A 21,080-nucleotide genomic window follows, 5' to 3' on the forward strand; every position below is an offset into this window, starting at 1 on the left:
AATGGTCAGTAGGGGAGAGAGGGGCCCCCCGCAGCTTTTTGTACCCTCTCCATTAGCAGGGAAGATAATTTTTCTTTTTTTTAAAAAAAAAATCCATAATCTGTTTTCATGTTGGCTCCTCACAAATATAATCTTTGTGCATGTAACAACTTTATCTTTAGATTAGTAGTACTTGTCTGCTAGAAATTAAGGAGAAACCTAGACATTAGGAAACTAGGAATTACAATCCGTCATTCAAAACCAATTGAGTCTAGTATATGCTCAACCACTTTGAAAAAAATTTGGACCACTAAACCACCACCATTAATAGTAATAACAAATGGTGAAATTAAAACTTCGTTCTGATCGGTATAAAGTATTGGTCGACACTACTCAATAATTGAGATGTAGACCCATAATGTTCAATAATTTACATGTAGACCGAAAAAAATATTTAACCAATCTATACTTTTTTATTAAATGTTATTTAAAAAGCACGTAAAAAAACAGTTTGGAGTAAATTTTGGTCCCTATTAGTACAGAGAAATGGTAAATGGCACTTTGCTTTCCACTAGTTTTGGCAAAATTGTGTGTTTAGCACGTTGCTTTCCACTAGTTTTGTGACATAGCACTCAAAGATTAATGGGATTCACAAAGATAAGGAGGCGTTGGACCGTTGGAATGTCAATCATATCAGGAAATAGATTTTTTTTTTCTTTCTTTATTTTGAAATAAATAATTACATATCTTCTCTTTACACATGCCCTTAACTTTCTATTCTTTCAAAAAATAATAATAATAATAATAATTAATTAATTTGGAATAAGGAAAGCTTCCCTAGATGTAAACTTTCTAAATTTTTTTATTTTTTTATATAAGTACATTATAAACCAGAAAAACTACAACAAACAAGCATAAAGAGGATGGTCTTTTCCGCTAACAATCCTAGAATAATTGAAAGGGGAAGAGAAAAAGGGAATGCTGCTAGAATGAGATCTGGCTGTGGCCCGACGTGCCAAATATTGAGCACAAAAGTTTGCACTTCGATTAATCTTTCTAGCTTCCCAAAAGAAAGTAAAGGTAAAAGAGTCTATAATGTCAAAAATTACGGAGGAGATCTTCCAATCTTGAGATGAGAAAGATATAGTTTGAGTGACAAAATAGAAGGTTTTCAAAATTTAAATCAACAAAACATAAATCATATTAAACATGTGAGCAATATGTAAAACGTGTGCAGTTACCAAAGATTCTTGGTAACCATATATATTATTTACAATTTAATTTAGAATGATATTTTAGTTCATACTTTCAAAAAAATTCAGTAAAAGATTCTTTTTGAATAAAAGAATAAACTCCTAACTGGAAGCCACTGCTAGTTACGCATTAAATTAATTAACACTAGAGGCGTACAATATTAAGATGATTTTTGCAGCGCATATTCGTTTTTAAAAGATATGCTTTCTATGATACCTAATTTATTAATAGATTTGAATTATATGTTGTTATTAAAATAATAATATATATGTTGTAATTTAATCAATGGTCAAGATTAAATTTTAAAATTGACTTATTTTTAAAAGTCTTTAATAAAAAAGAAAAATAAAAAATAATTTAAAAAAATTCAATCTTAATTGTTGATTAAACTATAACATACGTACTGTTATTTTAATAACAAGACTCAGGCCGAAACCTTTACTAATTATCTGACGTGGGCGATAAGAAGAAATTGCTTGTCCAAGAGTGTCTTCCAGCTCATAGGACTACAGGAGCACAATGTTCAAGCCTATGCATGATAGCTACATGTCAAAACTTAATCTACGGATTAGTCGTCCATTCCAAACATGCCTTAAAGTCTGCCATGTCACTTCCAGCTCATAGGACTATAGGAGCACAAAGTTCAAGATTATGCATGATAGCCACGTGTCAAAACTTAATCCACGAATTAGTCGTCCATTCCAAACATGCCTTGAAGTCTGCCATGTCACTTCAGAAATGGATTACGTTTATATATTGAATTAGAATAATAACGAAATTGAAAAAAAAAAAAGAAAAAAAAAGAAGGAGAGATGATGAAACATTGATGAGGTTCTTGACGAGATAAAGTTAGAGAATCGAGTCCTAAAATTCACCAGCGGTTTGTCACATCGTAGGTTTAGATTCTTGGTTCCCCTTTTTTAATGATTGCCATTGTTTTGTAGTTGTGTTTTTTGTTTTTTTGGTCTTTGTCTTTGTCTTTGGTCTTTGGGTTTATTGATAGTCATTGGACATGTTATATTTGCAACCATCTGTAATTGTTGCCCTAACAACGGTCCCTCTTTATATGATGAGATTCATAAAGGAAATGCAAAGTATTTTTTTAGTTTTTTTTTTTTTGTGTCATTTCAACTATGATGTAACTTTTAAAATTATTGTTGAATTTGAAATTATCATTATTAACTTTTAATCTATTGGTGATTTTAAAAGTCACATCACAGTTAAAAAGACACAATGAGAACACTAGAAAAACACTTAACATCTCACATTCAACGAACGAGTTTCATCAGATGGAGAGCTCAGATCAATACCGAACGAGTGATGCAAAAAATATTCAAAAAGAATTGTTGCTAATCAAGAAACACGTTAAAGGAAATTCAAGTCAATGAAAAAAAAATCAAATTTAGTTCATAAGTGTTCGTGTGATTTCAATTTAGTTATTAGGTTTCTAATTTTAGTAATTCAATTATTAGTTTTTTAAAAGATTCCTCAATCAACTTATTGCCACATTTTTTCATTTTTATTTTTTAAGGATTGTTTATGCCACTTACGAACTTATTGATACTCACCAAGATGTTATGTAAATTTATTCACCTATACAAGTATTAACAAAAAGATATTAAATGTTTAATCATCCACATTTAAGAAGCTATTTGTTGGGTCCAGATAGACTCGGGCAAGTCGGACTCTGATTTCGTAACATGAGATTCTCTAATTTTGAATAATTAGAGAAGATCTCAATCCGTCGCTTCTCACCTTAAGAGAGTGATTCACTTTAAATAGAAGTAACCGGCCCAACTCTGCTCCCATCATAGGACAAGAGGCGCCTAGAAATTAAAGAGAGGGGATCGGGACACTAAACCCCAGATAGGACGACTCACGTGGCATCTAGAGATGGGTCAGGAGCCCTGGAATCCAAGGCAACCTCGCAAGACACAAAACAAATTGTATAAATAAACACCATAATCATGTAACAATTTAAACTCTCTTTTTACTACTACATAAGATATATTTTCCTAACCCTTCACAAAAGTCTGGATTAATTTGGGCGTCAGAGTAGTTCGAAGGGCTTCTAAGCCTTGTGTTTGTAAGGTGTAGTCAATTAAGAAGGAGGAAGAAGGAAGAGTAGCAGGGCGAACGTCGAACCGGAGTGTGACAAGGATATTTTGGGCTCTAACACTATTCACCAGCTTGAGATATTTTAAAACCTAACAATTCAAGATATTTAACAACCTACTAATATTTTGGGCTCTAACACTAAAATATTTTGTGATATTTTACAACCTAATAATTCGTACAAAGGGACAAAGGAAAGGTAGACAGCTAAAGAAATTTTTACAAGATAAAACAAGTGTTGAAAAAGCAGCTTTTTGTTGATTAAAGGTCTGACATGTATAAGGTACGAAATATTTATTCTCTAATATAATGCACTACTAAAAGGGAATAACATCCTCCCCATTTCACCCGGAGGGAATATGATCTTGATCTAAAATATGTCATTTCAATAATAATAATAATAGGACAATTTTTTTTGGAAATTTTATATAAATAAGTAGAGACAGATTTTTGAAAAATATATGCAAAATCAGAGCTTTTGTGATGAAAAATAGAGCTCGAAGGTGGAGCGGGTATCAACAGCAAGATTACAAGAAGTGCGTACTTTTACAAGGACAAAACGTCCAAGTCCTGGATTGTTCTTTTGTCAACGGCTCCGCTCCACAAGTCGGTGGCCAAATGGGGCCCAAGCTGGTTGGCGGTGGAATGGCTCCAAGCGCCATCGAGTTCGAGCCATGTGCGTATTAATTTATTAAAAATAGCCTATCTACTGTACTGCAGACGGCATATAATGCCACCGCGGTCCACCGCCATCAATTATTATTTTTGGTTGGTACAGTCCTCGCCACCACACCACTACTATTCGCATCAAAAGTTCAAAACCTTGATTTTTGTTGACATCAGGTGCCTCCTAAATTCTAGAAATTAATAATCATGTCTACCTTTTGTACGAAAAATGACAAAGGAAATGCATAATGTTATAAATTGTATTTAGTTTTAATTAATTTTTATTCATAAAATACAAATATTAATTGAGACGGTTATTATTTGCAGATTTGGATCCTCTCCAGTAAGTTATATTTGATGAGTATTTTTGTTTTTTAACTTCTTAAGGAGACAAAAATACTTCTCAAATATAACTTAATATTCTCTTTCAAAAAAAAAAAAAAAAACATAAATTTCCTTTAAACCAGAAGGAAATATCCTCAAACTCATTTAACACATTAGTCTAAGTTAGTTAATAAATTGTTGTTAACGACCTTAAGAATTTAATGTATGTTTTAAATGCTTATAGACACTTGGCAATTGGCACTATTATAAAATTGGTTTGAATATATTTCCTCCATATTAGTTTTGAGAAAATTTTTGTCAAAATATATATATATATTTAACTTGGGATTTCAAAGTATTTAACTTAATGAGTCATGTTGGTCGCTTTGTAGGATAGTATTATGCCACAGCAATGAGTAGTTATTTTGGGTGTGTTAACTTTTTTTTTTTTTTTTACATGTTCATACAAGGGAAGGGGAAGATGAGGATTCGAATCAGTAACCTCTTTTTCATTAGGCGTAATCCATAATCGATTGAACTACTCCTTTAGGACTTGGGCGAGTTAACTTGAGTCCATTAAAATGAACATTTGTCAATGAAATTAGGAAGGAATTTGCTTGATGTGTTTGGCCCCTTAAGTCCCAACAGTTTAGTTCATTTATAAATTACATTCATCGAATATTTAAACCACGTCAATATTCTGAGACATGTTAAATAAAAATATTATATATAATATTACTCATAACTATATATACAAACCATATTGGGACAGATCCTGGATAATATTCAACTGGTCTTACAATCTTTGAGGTCTTGGAATATTAGTCTTGTAAAGCGGGAAGCAAACTCGGTGGCTCACACCCTTGCTAAGGAGGCTATTATGAACGTATTATATCAAGTTTCGATCGAGGAATATCCTAGTTGTATTTCTCATATTGTAATTTTAGAGCAATTAGCTCTAACTTTGTAGAGCTTTGGCTCTCGTTTTATTACCATCTGATGAAGATTTGTTCTTCTTTAAAAATATATATATACAAACCCTATTATAAATTAAAATGCATACATTTTTAATTATATCATCTCTTTTCTTTATTATTATTTTGTGGTTGTTGTCTACGACAGCAGAAGTATCATATTATACAGTGACGATTTACCTCATCTTAATTGAAAACGATTTTTTTTTTTTTTTTTTTTTGGTTTAAGTAAGTTAAAATAATTGAAAAGGAATATTTTTTTATATATTATTATTTTAGGGTGACAATAAGTTTAATATTATTTACCTAAGATTTAAATAAAGCAAACTGTTATTTGTCTTTTTCCAGTTCAATTTTTTTAGAAAGCAACCATCGGAACTATAGGAACCATGCCTTCACCCTCATTTTTTTTAAAAAATTGAATAAGATAAGGGTAGGAACTCATCCACGTTTCTTTCTTTCTAACAATATTTGTTATGGTATTCATTCAATTATATTATTATATGATTAACTTTCTCTAATAAAACATAACATCAATAAAAGAATAATTTTATAAATTACATTTTTATTTTATAATTATTTTACTATGGTGATGTGTCAATCTTAACCAACTGTTGAATCAATCATTGTTAAGAAAAGAGAAAACAATTTCTAGGGTTGGTTGAAACTATATCATATTGGCATTGTGTATGATAAAATTATGGTATATAACAACATTACTCTAATAAAAAATAAGGAAAAAAATTGTAATTTAACTCCCAAAACTACTACTAAACTTGAAAAAGTGACATTTGGTCCCTTAAACTACCGCTATGTTAGCTTATGGAGTCAAAATAGATTTAAAAAAAAAAAAATGTTCAGGTTTGTGTCAAATTGTCTGAATAACAAAAATAAGAAAAATGCTATATACTTGACAAGTATTCACTTTTCATTTACCAAATCTTATATGGCATGGTCTCCTAACAAGAAAATTCATTTTCATCTACTAGATGTTATGGAGGACTACGCCACATCAGATTTGGTGACTGGGATACTTGTTCAATATATAGCATTTCATTTCTTGAAAAGTAAAGTGGTTAGCATTCATACCATTTGTCATATTAATCTTATACTAATTGACGTAATGTATTTTAAGTAACTAGTATTTTTTGTTTTAAGTGAATAATACGTAGTCATTTATAACATATCAAATACTTCAACCTAGAATAAGTGTAAGAGTTAACGTTACTCCAATCTCCTTATTTTACAAATGCTTTGACGGGCAAAGACCGACGCTAAAGTCTCATGGTACCAAGATTTTAGGGAGAGTTTTCCACTCGAAGAAAAAAGATGAAATTGGTCAAAGAAAGTGGCCATTAGGAAGGGTAAAACCGTAAAGGCATGGACCACAAAACGGAGGGCAGGACTTCAGGTTTCGTTTGTACACCTCCCCGCCCAAAGCACACCGCATACGAATAGTCACACTCCTACTAGTGCCATCCAGGCTTCCTCCCATCCACCTTAATAAATAATTCAAAAATTGCTTGAGTAAATAAATTATCTATATTTTACTTATATTTTCTTACGATTAGCTATTAAATTTGTAGATTTATGTAAATTCTATACAAGTTAATGATTAATCTCCCAAATCTAATAATTAATTGTAAAGAAATCTAAGTAAGTTCTACATAAGTTAACAATAAACCTCACAAATTTATTAAATTTGTAGGGCTTAGGCCCGGCCTACCATTAGATATGTCAGATGGTAAATTCAAAATATCTAATAGTAAATATGAAAAATGGATGGATGGAATCCATAAGGAGATGGAAAAATAACATTTATCTCTCTCCTTTTTTTTTTTTTTTAATCAAATTGATCATGTCCAATTTTGTCTATTATTTCTTAATGAAACTCTGGCAAAATTAAATTTATCCCAAAATTTAAAATAAAAAATAAAATAAAAAAGGAACCGTCTCTTACACAAGGGTGACAACCTCCATTTGTAGGCCTCTCCTCTGCTGAGAAAATGGTAATTTCGATTTCATTAATGTTAGGACAATATTACTCCTCAATTTTATTTTATTTTGATACATACCTAAACTCCATATAAAGAAGTCTAATCATTTATCCTCTTGCTAAACCTAAGGTTATTAAAAATATGACACAAATTTTTTCCAAACTAATTTAAAAAAAAATTTTCTCTGAACTTATTAAAAATGAGAAATGCTAAGCTTATAAACAAATTTTATAGAAAAACTTTTACAAACGGATGTGGTACAACATGATTAGATATCAGATAAGTTCAAATTTTGAAAAACCTAATCATGTTGTGCCACATCAGTTTGTAAAATTTTTTCTGTAAAATTTGTTTGTAAGCTTAGCACTCCTCATTAAAAATAGGACACAAATGAAATATCCCTAATGAATAACCAGCCCAAATATTTCCAAATCCATCATGACCATAAATAAATTATAAATAGTAAAGTAAATGGATTAAATTAGCGGCAATAAATAAACAGGCCCCCTTTCTTTTTAACGACTTAAACCAAGATTCGAACACTCAATTAATATTTGAACATATATACACTTCCTCTATTTCAGCATTTAACTAAAATATGCAACTACAGGATAAAATTCGAAAGTTCGAAAAAAACGACAACAAATCCTCGGCTTAAATTAAGAGGTCCCCCCAGACGCAGACGCACACCATAGCTTGAAGAAATTATAGTCTCATCACGTATACAACGCCACGAGTTAATCTGCACGCATCGTTCAAAATCAAGCCTCGCGAAAGGGACGAAAGGGGACCTCATCTGATACAGACTACCGACTAGTTTATACAACTCTAACCTTTTTATCCACGCTCTCTCTCTCTCTCTCTTTCTCTCTGAAAAGCCAGAAACAAACACGGCAAAAATGGCGCCACCTGGCGATCTCAGAGGCGGAGTAGCAGACGCTTAAAGCTACAGGCGGCAGATCCTGTGCTTTCCACGCCACGCTAGCGCGGTTGTGTATCACGCTGTCGCACCAATCAATTCAAGAGTCAGGCAGACTCTTTCTAATTAACTGTTTAGTATTAACTTTCTTTAATTGCGACCCGAATTCCGAGAAATCCACTCCTATTTTAGCGTTTCGGTGGAATCGAAATTCGGTGTTTTCGGATCGGATCAAAATTTGGAGTTTCGGATCGCGTAATTGAGCGAAGGATTCGAATTTAAGATCTTTGATGTTAAGAGGTTGAGCGAGATTGCGTGGTTTTTCCTTGCACGCTTTGGTGGTTGTTATTTGAAGTTTAAGGAATTATCGGTATTTATTGTTGTGGTTTGGAGAGGGATTTGTGGACGAGTTTTGAGAAATATTGGATGGATTTTGTGTGATGCTTGAGGTTTTATATTTCTGGTTTGGATTTGTGTAAATTTTTGTGTTGTGTAGTGTGTTTAATAGAGGATTAGTCGATATGATTAGCGGGAACTTGTTCCACTGTAGAAAGAATTCATGGCCGCCCGAGGAGTATATCAGCAGGACCACTTTGCAGTTGGTGAGCGTCTATTTTGCTTGTCTGTTTCTTTCTATTCTTCTTTGTTGTAGTATTCATTGGACTCCGTTTGGTTGCCGTGAAAATTTAAGAAATGAAAAAAAAATTCACTAAACTTTGAAAACTAGAATTTTTGCTTCATTTGCTTATTCAAATATAACAAGCATAAAAAAGGAAAATAAATAATAAACGCCAGCTTTCTACTACAATTTGTTTGTAGGATAAGTAACAAATATCCACTAGAAAGAATTGCTAGTCACTGTGAATGGTAGAGATGCACTTCATAGCTGGTACATTGTTCTTAACAAAAAAGTTGATTGTTCTGGTGAGGATACCCGTTTTAATATTCTACACTAACTAGTTTTTATTTTCCATGATACTCTGTAGTTTGATTTTGATAGTGCTGCCCCTCCAGAACAAGCCTGGAGAAGGAAATTAAACAGCCATGCTAATATTCTCAAAGAATTCAGTGTCACGTTTATGGAAGCGATTAAGATGGTAAGGGATTGTTCTCTTTAACATTAGATGATTTATTGAGAAAACAGATGAGTGCCATATATCATCTTGTATATAGCTTATTCTTTATTTATTTCGCATTTGTTGGTTTATTTACTTGTTTATTCTTTTTTCAACATCATGTCCTAGTTACCCCCTGCTGACTGGTTTTTGAATTTTGAATTTCAAGGTTCGACTTGGGATACGGTTGTGGTCATATGTTAGGGAAGAGGCTTCTCAAGGAAGGGTAAATATTTTGGTTTCCTTAATGTAGAGTTCATTAATTTTACGTTCTCTCACAGGTGGTGTTTATTTGACCTTCTTAATATTTGAAAATTTGATGAACTAATTAAGACATGTTTTTACATTAATTAACATTGGAACTTAGCTCCACGAACCTGAATTGCATTTGACATTATCTGTGCAGAAAGCACCTATTGATCCTTTCACTCGAGAAAGTTGCAAGCCATCAGCATCTCAAGGGGTACCGCTTGGAGGAATGGGGTACGTAGCGTATCAAGTAAAATGCTTCATTTCCTTGTTTGTAATACCTTTTATCAATCTAAGAGGATCTACCTGTTTACGTATCACAGAAGTGGCAGCATATCTAGAGGTTTTAGAGGCGAATTTAGGCAATGGCAAATTATTCCTGGCATATGTGAACCTTCACCTGTCATGGCCAATCAATTCTCTGTAAAGCTCTGCCCTAAACCTTATCTCCTAGTTGCTATGTGCTTTCTGTTTTCAGGACATATATATGCTCTTTCCTCTTTCGATATTGTCTGTGTCTCATAACTTACCTATTGTTATAAACCATGGTTTTACTTTTATGGGTGAGTTTGGTATGCAATCTAAGAGAAAAGTTGTGTGCTGTAAACTCTCCAGATGAGTCTATAACTGAAAATAGTTAGGTAGTTAATTGATGTTGTATAGCTATAATAATACCAAGCATATTATTAGTTTAAGTGCTTTTGTAAAAATATGGGTGCCTAGTTTCTTTTTGACTGGATTTACTGGGGTAAGTTTAGAGGTTGAAAGAAATTCTTTAATTCGGATAATAAAAAGGTTATTAGTATTACTTTGATTCCTCAAATATGACATTCTGAATTTGGTTTATAGAAAGTAGTAGTGATGGCAATTAGAACTTATTGGAAATTAACCTTCCTCAAAGATGTTTCCAAAATATTATAAATTTATCAAAGTCGGAAACATACAAATCAATGTGAAAGATGTTAAAAATTAATAGTTGGAGGGTTTGGGAAGTTTGATTGGTGCTTGAAATCCAAGAGTAAAAATATTAGCATTGGACTTGATTGAATGTGAAACTTAACAAAATTGAAATATTAAGATATAATATAGATGAAGATGATATGAGGAATTCAGAAAGAAGTTTTTGAGTTTACATGTGGCAAGAAGATGCTAAGCGTACACCCAAAAAAGGGCTGCTGGGCTTGATTATTATTATTTAAAAATGCATTTCATTAAAAGCGTGGAGGGGCACAACCCTAGCACACGTAAAGTATACAAGAGAGACTTTATAACTTCTCTGATTGGTGGAAGTGGTGGCATTTTAATTGTATGAAACAAGAATGAATTTGGAAATAGGTGATCAAGATAGTTTCTGAATAAGAAATACCAACCTACTGACCTTTGTATACCCGTTAGAAGTTCTAAAATATTTCCCAACTTGCACCCTTTGTAATATTAACATGGACCTCTGTTGGAAAAAAGAAAAAAAGTAGAACAGCTCTAAACACACTTGATACGCCCCAAGTGTCTGTTGATTTCTTGCTTTGTCTATCATCTGTTTCCTCTCTTATGCTTGGGCTGTGTTACTCCATAGATTAATTTCGCATTCGTGTTACATCTACAACAATGCACTCAGCTACATAAAGAGGAGAAGTTTTTTTTTCTCTCTCGCATTGGGTGGTTCTGCATAATTTATACAGAATATCTGGGTTTTAATTGCTATTTACATGTTATCTTAGTTACTGTAGAAGGAGAAAAATGTTGCTGTCCTATTGTATAAACTGGAAACACATGAATTTGTAACCATGAATTTACTTTTGAATCCTTCTTTGTTCTTGTGGAATTGCAGATTTTTATATCAAGAGATGGTGGAAACAAAAATTTTGCATCAGTTTTGGCTCCAGGCCAACATGAAGGGCTAGGGTAAGAAACATTCTTTTAAGTTTAAACACTTTATGAAAGAAATTATGTATTTTTATCATCTTTATCTTCAACAAGGCATTTAGATGTTATTGTAACTTTTTTGTTCATAATTTATGTAAATTATGTCTGTAATTTTACATGCTTCTACCTTAGTAAGATCATGCTTGTACATTGAATGTAAGAGGTTTGACTCCCCTGGGTTGAATTCCTGTGCCTGGTTTGTGGGTGATTGTGTCCATTCCTAAGGAAATTTGATTCTGGAGTCAAGGGTTGGAGATAACGTGACATATAATTTTTGCCGAAAACAAAAAGTTAAGAATCTTGCCTTCTTATTATAATGTCAAATAGGGAATCTGGATACTCTTTTTGGCATGAAAGGGCAGTCTTGGTACCTTGTCTTGACCTGGAGAGTGAAATATATTGTTGATGGTTGTTCCACGGAGATATATGTCTAGTGGGCATCAGTATATTTCAATGCTCAGTAAAATGGTCCTTGCATTCTAATGGAGATGCCATTAAGAGTTTATTCCCTTTGGATATTTACTTATAAAAAAAAAAGAGAGTTTATGCCTCTATTAGAAGGATTCTGGAGGATTCTTTCTTCTAGTTTATGACTGAGGGTGACTGTTTTGTGGTTATTTATTGGATGAATCAGTGGGGAAAAATGGAGAGAGGAATAGATGAATCCATTCAGTAGTGTTTTCTTTGAGTTTGAGGTTTAAAAGTAGGAAGTAGATATGGTACAAATTGTTACCTTACCTTTGGTTTCATGCTCTGACAGGAAAGCTGGTGATCAGGGTATATCATCATGGGGCTGGAATCTGGATGGTCAACATTCTACATACCATGCTCTGTTTCCTAGGGCATGGACTATATATGATGGTATCATTCCACTTTATTGTTTCTGTATGATGTGTGTGTGTCTATATATACTAATCTTGGATTCTTCTTTTGGTTAACATACTTCTATTCCTTTAGGTGAACCGGACCCAGAATTGAAAATATCTTGTCGACAAATATCACCATTCATTCCACATAATTACAGAGATAGCAGTCTTCCTACTGCAGTTTTTGTTTACACGGTATGTTCAACTTTTCATGTCAGATAGAGTTGAATGGCATGGATCCTAGCTCCCTAAGGACCAATCTCAGAAAGAGATATCAATTACTAACTTCTAGCATTTAATTGAGTAGGTGGTTGGAGTTTTGGTTATTTAACTGATGTACGTTCATACATCAGAAAATAGGCTTCTCAATATCTAGCTAGAGATGTATCTGATATGAACTTTGTTGCTTGTTTAAAATTCAATACTGTCATTTGTCACGTCAAAACAATATTTAGCATTGTCAACTAGTATGCTCTGCTGATGAAGAAATTTTACTACCAACCATATAGGATTTATTTTCCTTTATTAATTTGATCATCCATATCCTTAGAAGCCAATCCATTTCAATTTAAATCCTTTGGATGAATCCATTTAATTATTTATTTTCATTCATTGACTTGAAAACAGTATCCATGTTATAGTGTGGTTGCTTATGTGGAAATGCGCTTTAATTAGAAGTGTTTTTCCAGGGGTGAATCTCATTTGAAATGGTTCATGCTGCCTCAACCATAGAACCCCTAATTCAAGCCTGGTTCTATATTTGCTCAAGTATGAAAATTCGATGTGTGTCAATATTTTAAACTCAAATTTGCCTTTTGGAGTTCAGCATGTTGCATCTATATGTATGCTGATGAGATCTAGCTCAAACAATGCCTTCAACCCTATAAGAACAAGATGGAAGGTGAAGTAATTGGTTTGAGACGTATTTGGTGCATGCGTAACTGACCAATAAAGAAAGATGTATGCCGTGGGCATTAGAGCTCTTATCATAAGAGTTGTAATTTAATCATGTCACTTGGCAAACAATGGATAAAGCCAACAACGCTCTCTAGTCTGATGACCTTGATTTCTTATTTTTTGGGAATATTTCAATTTTATATATTTTCTAATAAGTAATTCTTAAATGATTTTTGATTATCTGGTTTTTGAGGATGTTGTTTTTTTCTTTGTAGTTGGTTAACACTGGTCGGGAAAGGGCTAAAGTCAGCCTTCTCTTTACATGGGCGGTAAGATGACATCTTGCTATTGTTGTTGTATTACCCTTATTCCAATCAATTGAAGCACAGGTTCTTGGATATTCAGTCATTTTTGTTTCCTTTTTGGCAGAATTCAATTGGGGGAATCTCGCATTTGTCAGGAGATCATGTGAATGAACCATTTATGTAAGTACATCTAATACATTTTCTGTGTTTTCTATTTGTGGTCCTCTATATTTATCTATATGTTTTAACTTTGTTTTCTTTCCTTTGATAGAGGCGAAGATGGAGTCTCTGGTGTACTTCTTCATCACAAGCAAGTCGTAAAACCTTAATTGCTATATATGACGGTTGGTTTGCAGATTTCTCTTGGTCATTTCTGTGTTTTAATAGATAAAAGTGAAGCCAAGGTATTTAAAAGACCCTTGCCTCTCTCCAAAAAGAAAAAAAAAAAATGACACCACCCCAACCAAAAGAACAAATAAAAAAAAGGAGAAGCACATGGGAAGACCTTACCCTTCGGTTGTAGTTTGTCAATAACAGAACCAATTCCAAAGAGTTTGAAAAACTGAAGGTGAGAAAGACATAATATGTAGGCATTGAGACCTTAGAGCAGTTTAGGGCCACATAAATTAGGATAAAAGATCATTCCTGTAACTCACTGAAAAGATGCTAAAAAGGTTTGATGCTACATATTTTTTAGGTAGTGGATAAATTCAAATTTAGGTAAAAAATAAAGGGGATATTTGTGATTCCATAACACAATGACCTGCTGCTTGGAAAACCTGGGCAGTTCATACTGCCCTTAATTTACAACACCCAATGAAGAGAAAAATGAATTATTTGCTTAAAACAAAAATAAAATGAGGTTTGCAGCCATGGTCTCAATATTTGAAATAGCAGGGGAAAAAAATATTGAAATCAGTAAGAATAGAATGTGATGGTGTAATTAGATAATATAAAAGCCTCTATTGGAATACCTCAAGGCATCTTCCCTTTATTATGCTTTATTCATGGCACACACCTGATGAGATTGTGGCTTAATGTATTATGCCACTTTGGTGTTCTAGATACTTGCTTCAAAGCAAGTCACAAAATGATTGAAACCTAAAATTTTGTTTGCATCTTTTCTAGTGATTATGAATTCAAGGCATATCTCTTCATTTAACTACCTTTGACACTATTTTTTACCATCTAAATTATATTTCTCGAGTTGGTTAAGGCACTTAGAACATGCATTTTTTTTTTTGGACACATTTGGCTATTTTTGTAATACTGGCTGTCTGGATAAAAAATGGACTCTTGTAAATTGTTATCACATATTCAGCAATTTTAGGTGGACATTTGAACTAGGGGTTTTAATTAATCAATTAATAACATCTCAATATGTTGGAAATTTTTGAATAAGATGTATTATAATCATCGGTAATATTCAAAAAAGTACCCACTCTTTGGAAGTTCATTTTAAATCTCAAAAATTAACCTTTTATATTTTTGGAGTGCAAATGGTTAGAGAGCGAGAGTGAGATAGTTGCCCTCTTCTTGTTCCTATTATTTTCTTTTACATGTCAATGATGCCAACATGTTGGAAGATGTAAGCCTCCTGCAATGTTCATGCAATACAGTATAAATCTCTATTTATTTGTATGACTTCTACTTACTACTACTTTCTGTAAAGTGTCCTTGTTAAAAAATGCACAGGAAAAGAGACTAATGCATTGACTGCTTAAACTTCTGCTTATGTAAGAAATTTGAAAGTTAAAGAATTAAAGGCTTTGGCTAATTTTGGGACAAACGAAAGCAAGATATAATTTTTGGGCCATGAGCTGTAAGTTCCAATTAGAAGAGAGTAAAGAAAAAAAAATTTTGAAAAAGCAAGGTGAAACTAAAACTTGCCTTAAATATGGTTCTCAGTATTGTTGACTGTGATGTACATGTAAAAAGGAGTTTTTACAATTTCTCTGGCAATTTCCTACCCTTTTATGGTTGGGAATGGCTCAAGGAGGTTGTTCTTTTGTCTGGCAATTTCCTAAAACTTGTCATTCACAACCAAGTAGTCTCTCCATATTTTTTTCCCTGTTAAATGAAGTTCTTTACTCCATGACAAGATTTCAATTGTTTCTTGGGATTATGCCAATGTTGCAGGACTGCGAAAGGGAATCCTCCTGTTACTTTCTCAATAGCTGCCTGTGAAACTCAGAATGTAAATGTGACTGTTCTTCCATGTTTTGGGCTGTCTGAAGGAAGTTGCGTTACAGCAAAGGATATGTGGGGTAGAATGGTCAAGGTAATTACTCTCTTTTTTTTTTTGGGGGGGGGGGGGCCACCGGTTTTGTGCCTTCTTTTGCATAGGCAGTCGCCTATAGTTAGTCACTTGGGCTGTATAGAGCTTTGAACTGGATGTGTGGCCATATTCAAGTACTTTTGAATTTTTTATGCAATAGAGCTTCTAAGTTTGAATAAGTCACAGCGTTATTGCAAATCAAGTATTGACAATGCGGCTTTGGTCCTGATGGGAATTAACTTCTAACTCTGTCCCTGTGTCTCTAGGATGGGCAGTTTGACCGAGAGAACTTCAGTTCTGGACGAAGCATACCCTCATCACCTGGAGAGACAGTTTGTGCTGCAGTTTCAGCCTCCACATGGGTGGAACCTCATGGGAAGTGCACCGTTGCATTTGCTCTTGCATGGTCATCTCCAAAAGTAAAATTTTCAAAGGGCAGCTTATATAATAGGTAGATTTATGCTTTCCTTTCCCTTGTCCATGTGTGCATGTTTGAGAGCTTAGTAAGTTACACTTCAAATTCTTCCTCTAAAATCTGAATTTGCATACTTGTCTATGTTGCAATATTGTGTTCAGTAGCTTGAGAAGTTGCTTTTTGAATTTTTTTATTGAATAAAAAGGTTTTGGAATAGATGCTTTCATTTTTGGCTTCAGAATATCAAATTTACAAGCATGTTGCAAATCCTTGTTAGCTGAAAATTGAGCGTTGTGAATTTCTTTACTCCCTTACACTTTGTATAGTGATTGGAAAATGTGTCATTGCATTTCCTAAGCTTCATCTTCTTCTTCTGTTTTATTTATTTATTTTTCTTTTGGTTGCAGGCGGTACACAAAATTTTATGGCACATCTGAAAGAGCCGCCCTGGACTTGGTGCATGATGCACTAACTAGTATGTTTCTTTTGATTTGGATCTGTTTTATGTTCTATAGAGGCCAGTGCCCCTATTATTAGGCCATCATGTGCTGTGTTTTTTAATTCTAAGCTGCCGGAATTTTGTAGTTTGTACTTTCTTCACAAGGGTTATATGTTTTAGAAGTTCTAAATTACTATGCCCTGCATGTTATAACAGAGATTATTTTGAAATCTTGAACAGATTATAAGAGGTGGGAAGAAGAAATAGAGAATTGGCAAAGTCCTATCCTGAATGATGAAAGGCTACCAGAATGGTAACACTTAGTTAAACTGATATTATTTTGTATCAAACATTTCACTTGGTGTCTTAAATTTGTGAAAGGGCTCAAAAAACTATTCTGGAGAAACCTTAAAGTCTTAGATGTTGGACATTCAAATCTTTTAAAGAACGCTTAGATATGAATGCCAAACCTTTCAGAATTTTGCGGAGTTCATATCTAGATTGTACATACTGGAAGGCCGACCTTAGAGTTTTATATCTTAAATTTATATGTATATTCCGAAACCTTTGAGGAACCCTTCATGGCACAGACAAACTCTAGAGCACCCTTGAATGTCAAGGCTGTCCTCAATAAACACTCCACAGCTGTTCACATACCAGATATTGGTCTAAAAATACATCAGTACCATTGGGCTCTGAGCTTCATGGCTTATCAAATCTTATAACTCAATGATTTGCTAGTGTGACTATTGGTGCCTTTTGGCGCAATTGCTATTTGTTCTGGATTTCTTTTCGAGTCATTCATGGTAGATAAGCAATTCTTCATCCAATATTTGCAGGTACAAGTTCACATTATTTAATGAGCTGTACTTTTTGGTTGCTGGCGGAACGGTTTGGATTGGTACTCTTCTATGTTATTCTTTAGCATTTTGATTTTGCAAGCAAAAATTGGTTTCCTAAGAAGGATAATACTGGCGATATCATTTGCTTGTCATTACACTTTAGTCATTAAGGTCAGAAATAACTTTAAGACTGCTTTGATCTTTTGTGCAGATTCTCCGTCATCAACTTCAGACACGAGAAATGATCAGAATCAATTAGTAGAAGTGGAAAACACAGATGTCAAAGTAACTGAAGCCAAGGTGGATGGCAGACAAGACTCAGTTTTCGAGCATACCACAACCAGTGCTGAATTAAAAGACAAAGATGAAGCAGTGTTTACAAATTGTTCTTGCAAAGATGAACCCATGGTACCTCTAAAGAAGGGGCAATCCAAACGCTCTTTACATCTCCTCACATTGCCGGACCCAGAAAATGAAAATGATGATGTTGGAAGGTTTCTTTACTTGGAAGGAGTGGAATACATCATGTGGTGCACATATGATGTGCACTTCTATGCTTCATTTGCACTTCTTGAGCTGTTTCCTAAGATTGAACTCAATATTCAGCGTGATTTTGCAAAGGCCGTCTTATCCGAGGATGGAAGAAAAGTAAAGTTTCTGGCAGAGGGGAATTCGGGAATTCGGAAGGTTAGAGGAGCTGTTCCTCATGATCTGGGAACACATGACCCATGGAATGAAATGAATGCATATAATATTCATGATACAAGCAAATGGAAAGATCTGAATCCAAAGTTCGTGCTTCAGGTGTATAGAGACTTTGCTGCAACAAGAGATATGTCATTTGGAGTTGATGTTTGGCCTGCAGTTCGTGCTGCCATGGAATACATGGAACAATTTGATAGGGACAATGATGGTCTCATTGAGAATGATGGGTTCCCAGATCAAACATATGATGCTTGGACAGTTCATGGTGTGAGTGCTTACTGCGGATGCTTGTGGGTTGCCGCACTCCAAGCTGCAGCTGCAATGGCCCTTGAACTTGGGGACCGAAGTTTTGCTGAAAGGTGCAAAAGCAAATTTTTGAAGGCCAAACCGTCATTTGAGGCAAAATTATGGAATGGCTCTTATTTTAACTATGACAGTGGGTCAAGTAGCAACAGTAAATCCATACAAGCAGATCAACTTGCTGGGCAATGGTATACAGCATCCTCAGGCTTGCCTTCACTTTTTGATGATTCCAAAATCAGAAGTTCTCTCCAGAAAATCTATGATTTCAATGTAATGAAAGTTAAAGGAGGCAGAATGGGTGCTGTAAATGGGATGCATCCCAGTGGAAAGGTGGATGAGTCTTGCATGCAGTCACGTGAAATATGGAGTGGTGTCACCTATGGCGTGGCAGCTACAATGATCCTAGCTGGAATGGAGGAGCAGGCGTTTACAGCTGCTGAAGGAATTTTTATTGCGGGCTGGTCAGAAGAAGGATATGGGTAAGTTCCATGATGCATTCACCATTTTGTAATGTGAATTCATGACTTGTTTTAAACCCTGATTAACATAGAAACATTTTCATTGGTCATTGTTGGTAGGATGTGAGCCACAATAACCATGGTCACTTACTGAAAAGAAAAGACAAAAACTATGATTTATCTGACCCAGAGATGGATATTTAACAAAGCTGCATTTATTGTGTACTTGCCCTTTGATACCTACTTTAGGACTGCTTATCTTCTCTCATACGTAATATATATTTGTATAATATGTTTAATTTTGACGTCTTCCTTTTCTGCCAAGTACAGATACTGGTTTCAGACTCCAGAGGGATGGACGATCGACGGGCACTTCCGATCTCTTATTTATATGAGGCCACTCTCAATTTGGGGTATGCAGTATGCATTATCTCTGCCAAAGGCGATTCTTGAGGCCCCTAAGATCAATATAATGGACAGAATCCATATATCTCCTGGTAGTGCGAGATTATCTCACAATGAAACAGGCGTTCGAAAGATTGCAAAGAAAGCAAACTGCCTTGGGAATTCTGTGTTTCATTGTGCTTGCTGATTATGGCATGTAAGTTCCATCATCATTGTAAAAAACTGTTCGTTAATTTCTTTGCTTCCTCGAAACCATTTGACAAGTGAAAAAGCTGGGTGAGTTTTGGGGGAGTATTCCTTTTAAAAATTGGCAATAACTTGGTAGCCAATCCACTTAGATGATAATACATAGGTCTTTCCTTTTTATTTTTTTTAATCTATTTTCTATTTTTTTCTAAAGCGAATAGGTAATTGAAATTTGTTCTGTTACCATTCTTTTCAAGAGCCAATGTGTGTTCTTCTTGTTATAGTCAGAATAGTAAATACTGAAATTTCGGTCTGTAAATTCGGATGTTGAAGGCAGAATTATCAATGAAGATAAAAGTAGAAACATTTGGAGGTACATTCAGTTTTCTGCTCTCTGACTCGATTGTATCGGGCCAGCTAGCATCCTTCTGAGGACTAACGATTCGTGCTGCTGCTCCACAAATATCATGTTCTTTACAAGCCTGTTTGCATTCTGAAAAATGCTAAGCTTTGTGTCTGATAATTAACCATGTAATGAGGGGCACTGTGGCTGCAGGCAACAAAAAGTTTTGATACCTTGGCAGCAACTAATACCTTATAATTATATGGCTTCTTTGGAAGGGATGACAATGGTCTTTCGCAGCGCAAGCGACATTCCCAAAGTTCCTTTACTCATTCATTTTCATTCTATTTCTACAGTATCGTGTTATTTACATATGGTAGCCATTTGGAACTGTAATAAATGTATATCAAGTCCAATCTTATGGGTTAAACAATGTGGGCGGCCGCATATTATGCGCTCTCTGGAGAGGTATGGTGTCCTTACCTTAATATCATTCAAAGTTCTTAGACTTCGTGGAAGTCTCCGGAAAGGAACATGACCCAAATTGTAGTAAATTAGATGGCGCTGCTGAAAATATTGTTAGAATTACCAAATAAATAAATAAATAAAAGAATGCGTGCTTGCAGCAGCTGCAAATGTTATGTGAATGTTGGTGAAATGCAAATTTATTTGTTAATCTCTTTAATGATCCTTTCTTCACCTAGCATATTGCAACTGGTTCTTAAATTTATTTGTTAATCTATTTAATGATCCTTAAACTGTTGATTATGATTGACTCGATATCTCGAGTATGTAAGGTAGCAGAGCAGTACTGCTAGCCAATTATAATATACAATCTTGCCTATCAACTATTGGGTTTTTTTTTTTTTTTACGTGAAATGATGAAAATGCCCTGAATTAAGACAATAAATTTACTTTAAAACCCTCGACTTAGCTCGTGCTCTTGTTGACACCAACTCTTGACTCCTTTGGTTGCAATAGTGTTTCTTCTCCTACTCATGTAAACCATGACTACAACAGCACTAGTCTTTTTTTTTTTTTTTTTTTTTTAATTGTAGGAGCACTAGTCAGATTGTTCATAATGATGTCTTTTATGGAAATACCAAATTGAGATTGATTATTA

General features: G+C 34.2%; 1 protein-coding gene across 1 annotated transcript; it reads left to right on the forward strand.

The window, feature by feature from the left end:
• The first annotated feature begins 7,985 nt into the window (after window positions 1–7,985).
• On the forward strand, window positions 7,986–19,990 carry LOC132176955 (uncharacterized). Its single transcript, XM_059589122.1, has 18 exons — window positions 7,986–8,830; window positions 9,215–9,325; window positions 9,513–9,569; window positions 9,750–9,826; window positions 9,916–10,015; window positions 11,421–11,494; window positions 12,276–12,376; window positions 12,473–12,576; window positions 13,554–13,607; window positions 13,708–13,763; window positions 13,855–13,893; window positions 15,723–15,864; window positions 16,128–16,312; window positions 16,684–16,751; window positions 16,956–17,028; window positions 17,555–17,616; window positions 17,769–19,044; window positions 19,354–19,990. Exons 1-18 carry the CDS (start codon window positions 8,750–8,752, stop codon window positions 19,613–19,615), a joined length of 2,922 nt encoding a protein of 973 aa, XP_059445105.1. The 5' UTR covers window positions 7,986–8,749; the 3' UTR covers window positions 19,616–19,990.
• Window positions 19,991–21,080: the final 1,090 nt, after the last annotated feature.

This window comes from Corylus avellana, chromosome ca4 (assembly GCF_901000735.1).
Source record: "Corylus avellana chromosome ca4, CavTom2PMs-1.0".
In the NCBI taxonomy this organism is placed as follows: domain Eukaryota; kingdom Viridiplantae; phylum Streptophyta; class Magnoliopsida; order Fagales; family Betulaceae; genus Corylus; species Corylus avellana.